Source organism: Diplotaxodon limnothrissa, linkage group LG12 (assembly GCF_057381915.1).
Source record: "Diplotaxodon limnothrissa isolate DT_005_m linkage group LG12, D_limnothrissa_male_GT1.1, whole genome shotgun sequence".
NCBI classification, from domain to species: domain Eukaryota; kingdom Metazoa; phylum Chordata; class Actinopteri; order Cichliformes; family Cichlidae; genus Diplotaxodon; species Diplotaxodon limnothrissa.
This window is the reverse complement of record NC_140607.1, coordinates 7,898,435-7,910,427: the sequence shown is the minus strand read 5'-3', so window position 1 is coordinate 7,910,427 and position 11,993 is coordinate 7,898,435. Positions and strand designations below refer to the sequence as shown.

At 40.3% G+C, this 11,993-nt stretch overlaps 1 protein-coding gene across 1 annotated transcript; it reads right to left on the bottom strand.

Annotated features, from left to right (window-relative positions):
* Positions 1-6,337: 6,337 nt before the first annotated feature.
* On the bottom strand, positions 6,338-8,459 carry LOC146620818 (ATP-dependent RNA helicase DDX54-like). The gene is made up of 5 exons (XM_085367713.1): positions 8,409-8,459; positions 7,732-7,880; positions 7,528-7,641; positions 7,209-7,438; positions 6,338-6,516 (listed from the first exon to the last, which is right to left on the bottom strand). Exons 1-5 carry the CDS (start codon positions 8,457-8,459, stop codon positions 6,338-6,340), a joined length of 723 nt encoding a protein of 240 aa, XP_085223839.1.
* Positions 8,460-11,993: the final 3,534 nt, after the last annotated feature.

Here is an 11,993-nt window from a genome sequence, read left to right as displayed (position 1 = left end):
CAATCCTGCAGCGACCAATCAAAGAAGACTGTAATGGCTGCATTGTAAAGAAGTGAGTGAAGAAAGCTGATTTTTTTTTAGTTTTTCTGAGATATGCAGAGTTTTAACGAACAATTTGAACACTATTATTCATTTACATTATTTGTTCTCAACAGAGATGGGCAGTAATGCGTTACAAGTAACGAGTTACTGTAATCCGATTACAGGCACTTGCCCTGGTGGCCATTCTTTCAGTGGGCATTTCTCAACAACAACTACAAACACTAGTGAAGTGAATGGGCATTTAATTAAATAATGAAACATTTAATTCAATAATTAATGGCATATTTAATTCATTCATTTTGTCACTCCTGGCCCTCCACACCTCACTGCCATGATTGTTTGTGTAGTTATTGGATTCTAAAACTACTAGAATAGAATAGAAAACACATAAGATGCAGTCTCTGTTTTTTCTTCACCTTATTAATTTGAACTGAACTGAAATAAATCCGTTCTTTTCTGTATGGTAATGACTAGGACCTGTCCCAGCTGTCTCTGGTGGATTCAGTATTGTCTCCAATGTTTCTGATAACTTCCAGTTTGGGAAGTTTCCCATGCAGGTGAGGAATGCAGTGACTGACAGACTACCCCTCCTTCATTTAGGACCCATGCCAAACACTGAGTAAAGACTTCCTTGCATTAAACCTGCATAGCTGTTTTCACATTTATAACAAATCACCTAAGTGACCGGCAGTGATCGTATAGTGCTCTGAGTTGTTGCCTAAACAAGCCCTCTTCAAATCGGAGTTACAGCAGAGAGAATATGGCACTGAAGCAATGATGACAGCTTTAATAACCTATTTTATCTTCAATTATTCTTGTATGAAATTCTCTTAAAGTAGCAACTGAATTTCAACCAACTCAGCTAGCTCTGCATATTTTATTTCCTCTGTTAAAATAAAATGTGGCGGAGCCCAGCTGTAATTGTACCTTGCATTAATATGGTGTATTATTGATGGTGACACAGCACTGCTTAGCATGTCGTCCTGAATCTCAGGTGTGCCAATGACCTGTGCAGTATATGAGGCACTAAAATCCTGGTGGATTTCTGGGATACGAACAGGACGGAGTCATGTGAGCTCTATCAATATTGCACCACTTACGTCTCAGACCTGTATTTATGTATTTATGCACTGAAATCGTGCTGTAATATCCAGTTAACTGTCCACATTTGTACTCTGTTTTTCCATTTATTATATTTTTTTTCATTAATTTGTCTGAAAAAAGATCCACGTAGTAACCAAAGAGAGACTAAATCAATGGTCTCTAATAGCAGCCAAATTATAAGAGCTTTCATTAGTGATGGTGAGATGAAGCCTTGTGATGAACTGAAGCTTTCCATCCAACTGGTCGACTCATGGTTCGAAGCATTGTGACGATTCATTGGCTCTACTGCGCCATCAAGTGGACGATTAAAGTCAGACAGGCTCAATGATTATAATGATGTGATGTGTAAACCTCTAAACTTACAGTTTTTTCTGAATGCTTAAACCCTAACTGTGATTCCTGTAGCACAATCTCTAAAACTATTCAGACTTATAGCAAAACCACTCACTGAGTTTGCAAAACTAAAAGCACATAAACTGCTTTGCACTCAGTTTGCAATTTTGTAACACACACTTTGCAAAACGGTAGGCACAATTCACTGCACAACACTCAATTACCAAATTTCCAACACACTCCTAGCAAAAGTATACACATGTATGGCTATCATTAACACTAATTTGCCAACTGTCTGGCACACTTTCACATGTGAAAACTTTTTTAGATAATTAGTTCACTTTGCAATCAGCCTAAGCACTATAATACAGGTAAGCTGTGTGTGCGGAGTACAATGGAGGGAGCAGAAAGAGTGAGAAGTAGAGGAGGCCGAGGAAGAGGACGTGGAGGTGAAGAAGTAGGATGAAGAGGACGACAAGGACAAGGAGGAGCAAGAGGAAGACGAGGAGGGGGGAGAGGAAGATGAGGAGGGGGGAGAGGAAGGGTAGGAAGAGTAAGAAATAGAATTGCTGATGACAATAGTGGACCATGTAATCAACCATGTAATCAACCGTGGAATGACCCTGAGGGAAGCTGGCCAACGGGTCCAGCCTAACTCGAGCCGCTACACTGTAGCAAGTACCATAAGGACATCTTGAAATGAGAATCGGTTAGTACAGTCACTTCGCACAAAGATTTGTAGCACTGCCATATGCCAATGAGAAACACACCAATACCATTGATGTAAAAATACTGAAATTGTTACTTTACAGAATTGCTAGATGACCAGATGCTGGGGGCAGAGGAAGCATGTTCACTGCAGACCAAGTAACCCATATAGTCATTATGGCGATTGCAAATAATCCTATACTTGGAAATGAACACTTGTGTTTGTTTTGATGTGTTTCAAGTACACCAGTACTTGAAGTTTGGATCCCTCTATGCTTATGGATCTATGACAGAAGTATGAGCTCAAACTGACATAGCCTACCTTGTGCACAGAGAAAGCAAAAGCCAGATGTGTTTTGTATTCATACCATCAGTGTGCAGTTGGCGCATTGTGTGCTTAGTAGATGATGGCTTGTGTGTACTGTTTGATACGGAAACACCATTTTTACGAAGGTGTGAAGAGTTACAGTTTTTGCTCGTTGCTTGAACACTATAAACCCATGCTTAGACTAAAGTAACACAACTTGAAGCTTTTGTTACCATACCCCAAACACATGTACCCATACCTTAAACAAAAGTGCTGCTTTGCACTCTGGTTGCAATTATGCAACACACTTACTCCTTTATGCAACACACATGGTCCTGCATACTACACTCTATTTCATACATAAGACACTTCGTTCAAAAATGAAATTTCAGGGTGCCATTTGGAAAACACATGTATCCAAAATACAAAACACATCGGGTAATTGCAACCACTCAAATATACACCTGAAGGCACTTACTTGCAAAACTGAACACCAATTAGCCAACCACAAAAAGCCCTCAGTTTAGCCAATTCAAGAACTTTGCAAGCATGGATGGAGGGAGAGCAAGAGGAAGAGGAGGAGGAGGTCAAAGAGGCCATGCACGGACCCATATTTCTGATGATATAAGAGCAACTTTGGTGGACCATGTCATCAACCACGGCCTGACTATGAGGGAAGCTGGGCAGAGAGTCCACCCACATCTAAGCCGCTTCACAGTGGCATCTGTAATAAGAAAATTCCGACTAGAAAACAGGTCTGTCTTCATCTCACTGCCTTCTACTCTACTCAGATGGTTTTCATAGTACTGTTCTACAGTTACCATATCAAGTGTACAGGGTATTGCAGGGTGCTAATGCTCCTTTTGCAGCCAAAGTGGTAGTTTCTGTGAAACATACCATGATTACTTATATTGAAGTACAGTGTTGTACAGTGGATGATACAGTATATACAGTGAAGTACTGTAAGAAAAATAAGCAAACCGATGACAATATGTGGTTGTATTTCTCTAGAATGACTCGAAGACCTTCTGGGGGAGGACGCCAACGCCTGTTCACACAACGGCAGGAACTTGCTGTTGTGGACCTAGTGAGGGCAGACAATGCCATCCGTCTCCACCAGCTACGACGGAAAATACTTGCAGACAGGCGAGTGTTCAGCAACATAGACCATGTGAGCATCACCACCATCAGACGCATCTTGGGTAAACACAGCATCACCATGAAGCAGCTCTACAGAGTCCCATTCGAGAGGAACAGTGACAGGGTCAAAGGACTTCGAGCTGAATATGTACGGGTACGTGTAACTGTCCCTTACATTTACAATAGAGTATTGGTGAAGTCCAGTAGCAGCTGAATATGTACCATATCAGTACCACATGGATCTATTCTGAGAGCTACACAGGTACCTGTGTGATGGGGTGAGGGTGCTGTATGTGTAGCACTGTAGTACAGTGATATGTTCCCCTTTTTTTCAGAGAATCTTGGCCATGGATGGAGCTGCACAGCCTCATGAATACATTTTCATTGATGAAGCTGGATTCGACCTGAGCAAAACAAGACGACGGGGTCGTAATGTAATTGGCCAAAGGGCAATTGTGCACGTCCCAGGGCAGCGCGGGGGAAACATATGCCTTCGAGGGCTTCTGCACCATCATGCAATACTAGGTCCATACAATAGCCAACACATACTCACATTTCTAGATGCTCTCCATGATATAGTTGTACAGAACAGACCAGATCAGCCCAGGTTTGTGGTGATATGGGATAATGTCAGTTTCCATCGGGCTGCTCTGGTCCAGGCCTGGTTCTCCAACCAAAGTCAACTTGAAGTGGTATGCTTGCCCCCTTACTCACCATTTTTAAACCCTATAGAGGAATTTTTTTCGGCTTGGAGATGGCGTGTATATGACCGCCAACTACATGCCTGCATGCCTCTTCTGCAGGCAATGGAACAGGCCTGCGGCGACATTCAGGTGACAGCAATCCATGGATGGTTTTGACATGGAAGAGGATATTTTCCCCGGTGCCCAGCGGGAGAAGACATTGCTTGCGATGTTGATGAGGTCCTGTGGCCAGACCCCAACAGACGGCGGGATCCATGAGCCCACGTATGCACAATTGTCATGATTTTTTGTTTACAGTATAGTGTTTTTTCTATTACTGTATTATGGGGGTTTTTTTGTTTTGGTTTTTTTTGCTTTATCTGAATTCATGGTACTGCAATGTACAATATTGAGTAGGTCTATTTGCTTTTTTGGTTGTTTGCAAATGTGTCTCCTGAAAATATGCCTTCTGAATGAACAATGGAAATCAAAGACTGCAGTGCTTTATATAAAGTAGACTAGTGTGTTCCTCCTGCTCTGTAAGTGTTTGCATATGATGCAAGTATGTGTCATTTTGTCAACAGAGTTACATTTTGACAAAGGAATGTTAGGTTTTGATAGCAGAGTTTAGGTTTTGAGAGTAGAGTTTCAATTTGGTGCAGATGTGAATGGTATATTTCCCAGTGTTGTGTCATGTTTACTTGTGTTTAGGGTTTTGGCACAATGAGCAAAGTTTTGCAAAATGTGTTCAGGCAACGGGCAAAAACTGTAATCTAGCTGTGTTTGCTTTTGCAAGAGAACTACAATGTTTTGATTATTGGGTGACAGGTTTTCTTATTTGTGTGAAGAGTTTTGCAAAATTAGCCAATAGTTACAAAAAATGTGCTTAGGCATTCAGAAAAAACTGTAATAGAATATAATTTTATATTTATATTTCAATATCACAGTAATCTTCCAATTTAGAACTACAAGTTAAAAAAGAACTAACATAAATAAAATACACTTCAGCTAATTACTTAAAAAAATAATTTATTTTCCCAAACCACGCAGAGCCGCACTAAAAGGACTAAAGAGCCGCAGGTTGCTGACCCCTGCACTAACCTATTCAGCTGCTTGTGAATGCAAATATCTAATCAGCCAATCACATGCCAGAAAAAAAAAAGGGTGATTTAAGTGACTTTGAAGGCAGCATTGCTGTTGGTGACAGATGGGCTGTTTTACGTTTTTCAGACACTCCTGATCTTCTCAAATTTTCTCAGGAATTTACAGAGAACAGTCCAAACTGAAAAGCGAAATAAACATTTCCCTGGGTAAAAATGCCTTGTTGATTGCAGAAGTCAGAGGGGCGTGGCCATGCTGAAGGCAAGAGGAATTCTAAGCCAGTTTCTCAACCCAGCCCATCTGATATCAGTAACCACAACACATTCAAAGTCAATTAAAAGTCGCCTTTCTTGCCCGTTCCGATGCTCGCTTTCAACTTTGAAATGAGACCACTTGGACAACAGTAATGATAAATAATTGCAAATAGAGCACGTTTACAGAATTTAATGTCATTTTTATAGAGCACCTCTTATTTTAAGAAAAGATGGGCGAGACGATTTTTGAAACTAACTGCAAATTAAGCACACAATATTTAATATCTGTATTTTACCATTTTGATAAGACATATTTCAGTGCTCCAAAACACTTTTATTAGACTGCCAACATGCTTACAAGTAGTAAATCCAGGTTAGTGGATCATAATTAAACATAACTCTGTGGCAAACGCAGAGTTCAGCAGGCCATCAAGTAAGAAGTGACGTGCATTTCTGCAGTGTAAAGATTCACAAATGATTTTCTCCTTAATCTACAGTCACACAAAGCGCCAGGAAAATCTTTGGTGATGTTCTCAGATGATTCTGACGCTTATCACCCAGTTCCTCGTGATGTCCTCCACACCATCAACCCTCTGTCCTCCTCCCAGTTTCTTCCTCAGCTTGCCTTTCTTATGGCCACCCCTTCCAAAACCTGACTTTTTAACTTATCCGAGCCACTTTTTGTTCTTGGAGCGGAGCTTCCTCATCCCCCCGCCCTGCAGGAACTGGTGCTTCTGCTTTTTCTTGCGCTGCTTCATGATCTGATCCTTTGTTTTCAGCTCCGAGCGTGCTTTGTGGTCACCGGAGCTCTGTACGTTTGGACCTCGTCGGCCACGGCCACGACCTGGGAGAGGCACGACACAACAAAGAGGTTGGAGGTTATAGCTCGCAAGGCTGGAAGAGGGACTTGAAGTATTTACCTTTAGAGTTGAGTTAAAACATGGTGGCTGATGTTCTATATTTAACAGGCAGACATGTTTGTGCTATTCATTTTGATGCCTTCCTACCTCTTGCTGGCTTCCTGCCTCCTCCGCCTGTTTCTCCATCTGATCCAGATCCTGTATCATCAATCTTGTATTTTTTCCTTCACTCCTCATAACTGACATGTCAGAGCGTTCTCACTCCCGAGGCGTAACATGTCGACGTTTTGTCACGTCCCGCGGCGTTCCTGAGGAACGCGAAAGGAGACCTTCGGCGTTCTTATGGTACGCGGCGGGTTATGGCTGGGATCCAGTGCAATGACGCTTCCGCGGTAATAGATGTTCCAGCCCTGTATTCCAGCCCTAAACCTAACCTTATCCCTAGCCCTGACCATAACCTTATTCCTGACCTTAACTAGGACTTTAATGAAGTTAAATAGCGTGTTTCTAAGCGATTTGAATAAAAAGAGCGAACATGTGTAGATTCAGTCCAGACGGTTCTCATATTTCCTCTTTTTTCCGAGGTCGTCATTTAGGAACGTGGTGGGTAGCCGAAAACGTAATATGGTGACGATTTGTCACCTAGCGTAAAATGTTACGCTTTGGGAGTGAGAACGGGTTGGACATGTTGTCAAGTGATACAACATCTTCACAGTACAGCTTAATATTGTCATAGGAGTAGAGAAGAGGGTCATTGAGAGCAGCACACAGAGAAGCTTTTTGTTGGAAGGATACAAGTTCTTCCTGTTCTTCTTGTTACTGATAACCTGACCGCTGTCTGTTTTGATCTTCTTCTTCTGGTCTTCTTTTCCCGTTTCTCTCACAAAACGCTTCCTCTTACGGTCCCTAAAAAAAGAAGGGGGAAAAAAGACTTTAAATTATAGTTTGAAATGACCATTTGGTGGATACTGAGTCAAACATAGGGAAATTTGTACCATTTCATCATTTTCTTCTGCTGGTTAAGGCGATCGCCTTCATCTCCCATGAGATCAAGGACAGCTGAAGAGGCCTGCTGTTCAAAAGCACTGCCCTCTCCACCGAGACTCAACCTGTCGACGCATAACACAGGACAAAACAGCATAAAACACAAAGCCATTCACATTTTTTAAAGAAACAGATGCAACAGTTTAATGCCTCACCCTCTCTCAGAGTCAAAGTCTTTAGGTCTGTAAGGGATATAATACTCTTCATCTTTGCCTGACTGCCTCTTTTTCTTGGTCTTTGGTCGCTCTTCGCCATCTTCCTGCTGACCTCTTCTTTTACCACCTACCACCTCTGAAAACACCCCCTGGTGGAAATAGAAAGAATTACATGGTACAAAGTGACAAAGCATGATACAGAGATCCTACTATCTTCCTCTTCTAGTTTGTATACAACATCATCTACATCAAAACTGCACTTTATTTTGCTTCTTCTTCATCAGACAGCACAAACAACTTTCTCATTTTGACTCAAATATTGGTTTTGAATGAAAATGATGAAACAATCCTGGGTGTTTATTCAACTTGTGAGCAGGTTTTCTAATCCACCGTACTATTATTATTGACACTAGTACATGTTCGTGCTGCTGGCAAACTAATACACTCAAGAACATATAGCAAAGCAAAAAAGTGAAAAGTAGGTCTTGCCTACATAAATAAACATAAGACAGTTGTGAAACTTTGACATAGTAACATCTGCAGTAATATTTACACCTGTGATGACATCTCACCAGCATTAGCCTTATTTTGAAACCAAGATTGTTTACACAGAGTTTGTAATTGCAGAGAAATGCTCCATTTATTTTGGTCATTTCATTTTTGAGCAGGAAGCTCACCTTTCTTGTTATAGCCTTTAGACGAATAGAGAGTTTTCCAATTAAATACATATTCTTTAAATAATGTTCCCTCTTATAAAAAGTAGGATAATTTAAAAAAAATTTTAAAAAAATGTATTATACCTCTATTACTTAGAAAAAAAACTGTTTTTTTTTTCTGTTGTCTGTTATATAACGTTAGTGATGCTCGTTTCAATTCATTTCTTAATCAGCTAAACAGGTCAGTTAAGAAACAGTCAAATATTAAGTTAAATTTGAAAACGGTTTAAAAAAAAATATCCCCATTCCAAAATGTCACATGACAATCTCATTGGCTCACGGAGTTATGATGTCACTACACGATCCTTTGAAGTTTTTCCTTAAACAGGGGTGACACACAGCAGTTTTTTAGTTCGTGTCTTCGCAGCATTTGTGTTTGCAGCCTTCACACGTTCACCACAGAAACTTTTGGAAACCTTTTCAGAGTTGTCGTGTACAACCTTCAACATGTATCCAACAAGACACCAACCAAGGCAAAAAGATTACGCCGCTTCTCCTTCCTGTCGTGGCCGGCCAATTTCCCCAAATGACCTCTTAGCCGTCCAAAGGGCATTACATGACAGTAAGAAGGAAAACTACCATCTCCAGAATAAAATTCAACAGATTGAAGAAGAGAAACTTCAACTGGAGGAGAAGTGTAGACAGATGGAAGCGCAAAATAAGAACCTGGAAGAAAGACAAAAACGCCAGCCCGACATAAATATTATTAATGAGGGTTGGGGAATCAAGTTTGGACAAGCCCGAGAGCAGATTGTCTTCCTAATTAAGGAAAACAAGCAAAAGAGCGTGGAACTAAAGGAGATGTCCAACCAGCTTAAAGACAGCAAAGCTACTGTTGAGAAGACAGAATGGGATCTCCAATATATGGACCAAATGAATCGGCTGCTCCAAACAAACTTCGATGAAGCTGTGAAAAAAAATGAAGAAATCCTCCAACAGAAGGAAGAACAGGAGAAAAAGCAAAGAGACATGGAGCACAAACTCAAAGTCACGGAGGAAAAATACAGAATGCTGAAAGAGAAGGTGGATGATACTCTGCGCCAAAATAAAGACCTTCTTCACGAGAAAAAGCAACTAGAAGGGGAAAAAGAAAAACTGGACAAACAATGCTCGCACATGCAGAAAAGGATGGAGCAAATGGCGAGAAACAACTCCGAGCTCACTAAGGGGATATTGTTGGAATACAACAACTTGAAGCGCAAACACACTGAAATGCAGGCGCAAAAGCAAGAACAAGACAACATACATGACGACCTGCAGCGTACGCTCCAAGATATCCACAAAAGAAATGAGGAGCTACAAGACATGTACAAAGAAGTACAACAAAGAAACGCAGACATGCACAAGGACAAGATAATGCAGGAGGAAACATCCAAAGAGCTCAGGGAAAAGCTTGAAGAAAAACAAGCAACGTTGGAAGAGGTGGAGAAAACGTGCAAGAAGCTTGAGAAACAAAACAAAGAAACCATCGATGAGTTGAGAACCCTCATCCTGGAAAAAAAAGCTCTTGTAGAAAACTGCATGAAAAAGAAGAACAAACGCTTCCGCTGGCCCTGGAGGAGGAACTCTACTGCTTCCTCAGCAGGTGTAGCCTCGTCTTGCTCCACCTCTGTTCACCTCCCCAACCAGTCCCGGCAGTTGACTGTCCCCTCCTGAGCCTGGTTCTGCCGGAGGTTTCTGCCCGTTTAAAGGCAGTTTTTCCTCCCCACTGTCGCCTAGTGCGTGCTCAGAGGGGATTGTTGGGGTTTTCTCTCCTCTACCTTGTTTCATTATTTACTTAACTTTTTGTGCTTACTTCATTTTACCTTGTTTCATTATTTACTTAACTTTTTGTGCTTGCTTCATTTTACCTTGTTTCATTATTTACTTGTTAACGTTTTGTTCTTACTTCATTTTACCTTGTTTCATTATTTACTTGTTAACGTTTTGTTCTTACTTCATTTTACCTTGTTTCATTATTTACTTGTTAACGTTTTGTTCTTACTTCATTTTACCTTGTTTCATTATTTACTTGTTGACGTTTTGTTCTTACTTCATTTTACCTTGTTTCATTATTTACTTGTTAACGTTTTGTTCTTACTTCATTTTACCTTGTTTCATTATTTACTTGTTTAACTTTTTCTTTTTCAACTTATTCATAAAACAATAAACCAATTGAATTTATCCTTTGAGTATTTTTCATCTTTTCATCTATAACTTTTTCAAACATTCATATCTGTCGTTTATCTTCTTCTTGAAACCTCATAAATGGTGAAGGAAAAATCCTGGAACATGGTTTGAAACACTGAAATTGTTTCAGCTGAAACCGGCAAAGTCATACGTGTGTGTGTGTGTGTGTGTGTGTGTGTGTCTGTGTGTGTGTGTGTGTGTGTGTGTGTGTGTGTGTGTGTGTGTGTGTGTGTGTGTGTGTGTGTGTGTGTGTGTTACTCTGTACATGAAACAACTTTGTAGAAAACCATTTTCCTGTCGAAACATTAGCAAACACAAACAAAGTGTTATTAACAAACGAATTACTAATATCCCTCTCTATGATAGTGATTTATTTTCTTACGGGATTAAAACTGTAAATTTTACCAAACTAAAGAAAGTAATACAAAGTAATAAAACTTTTTATCATTTAGTTAAGCTCCAACATCCATTCTTTTCATAGTTGGTTGCTACCACCAGAGGGCGACATGGAGTACTTTTACCCATGTAGAGAAACATAAACGCTCATATATTACACACGCACCAACATTTTACTGTCTATTACTACATCAGTCTGTTTACATTAAACTGATATTGATAAATAAACTCACAAATATAGCTTCATGAATTTGGTAACGTCCTGTAAGTCATATCGTCAAATGCTTTTGTTCCAAAATAAAAAGGCTGTTGAAATAATGATTGGTGTGGTTTTTACAGGTGAATGAGCAGCAGAATAACTACAGAGAATCTGTGAATACATGAATGACCTTTTGTAATATGCCTTTAGCCTATTAGTGCCCTGAAAGAGTGGAGATTTTACCTATTTTAGCAAAATGATCTACAAACTGTATGGGTGAATATAGGAGCTTGTTAACAGGTTAGCATGTCCAACTAACAGACAGGAAAATGAGCTATGTATTTTTTAGATATCATGTTATCAGCTGACCACTGAAAGCTCTTTCTGCATATATCTTCTACACGTTCTGTCTCTTGTCACGTGTGTGTTTATATTTAAATCATGTATGTTGATTATTTAAATATGCTTTTTCATTCATTTTTAAAAAATGTCAACAGCTGTCGTTTACAGATTCATTGTTTACTATATGCTATATATATATATATATATATGAACATGAACAAAACTGAAAACACTGGGTCACCGACCCAGGAACCCTGACAATATGTATTTTACCTGGTTAATGTGTGTGGCGGGGCGTGGTCTGCAGCGCCGCTGCAGGGGAGGCGGACGCACCTGAGCGGCACCCGCGATCACGCCTCGGCGCCTTAACGTCTGTGCTCTCTATGCTGTTGTGTTGGTATGTGTCGGGCTGTGAGCTTTAACACCGGCTGTATGCATAC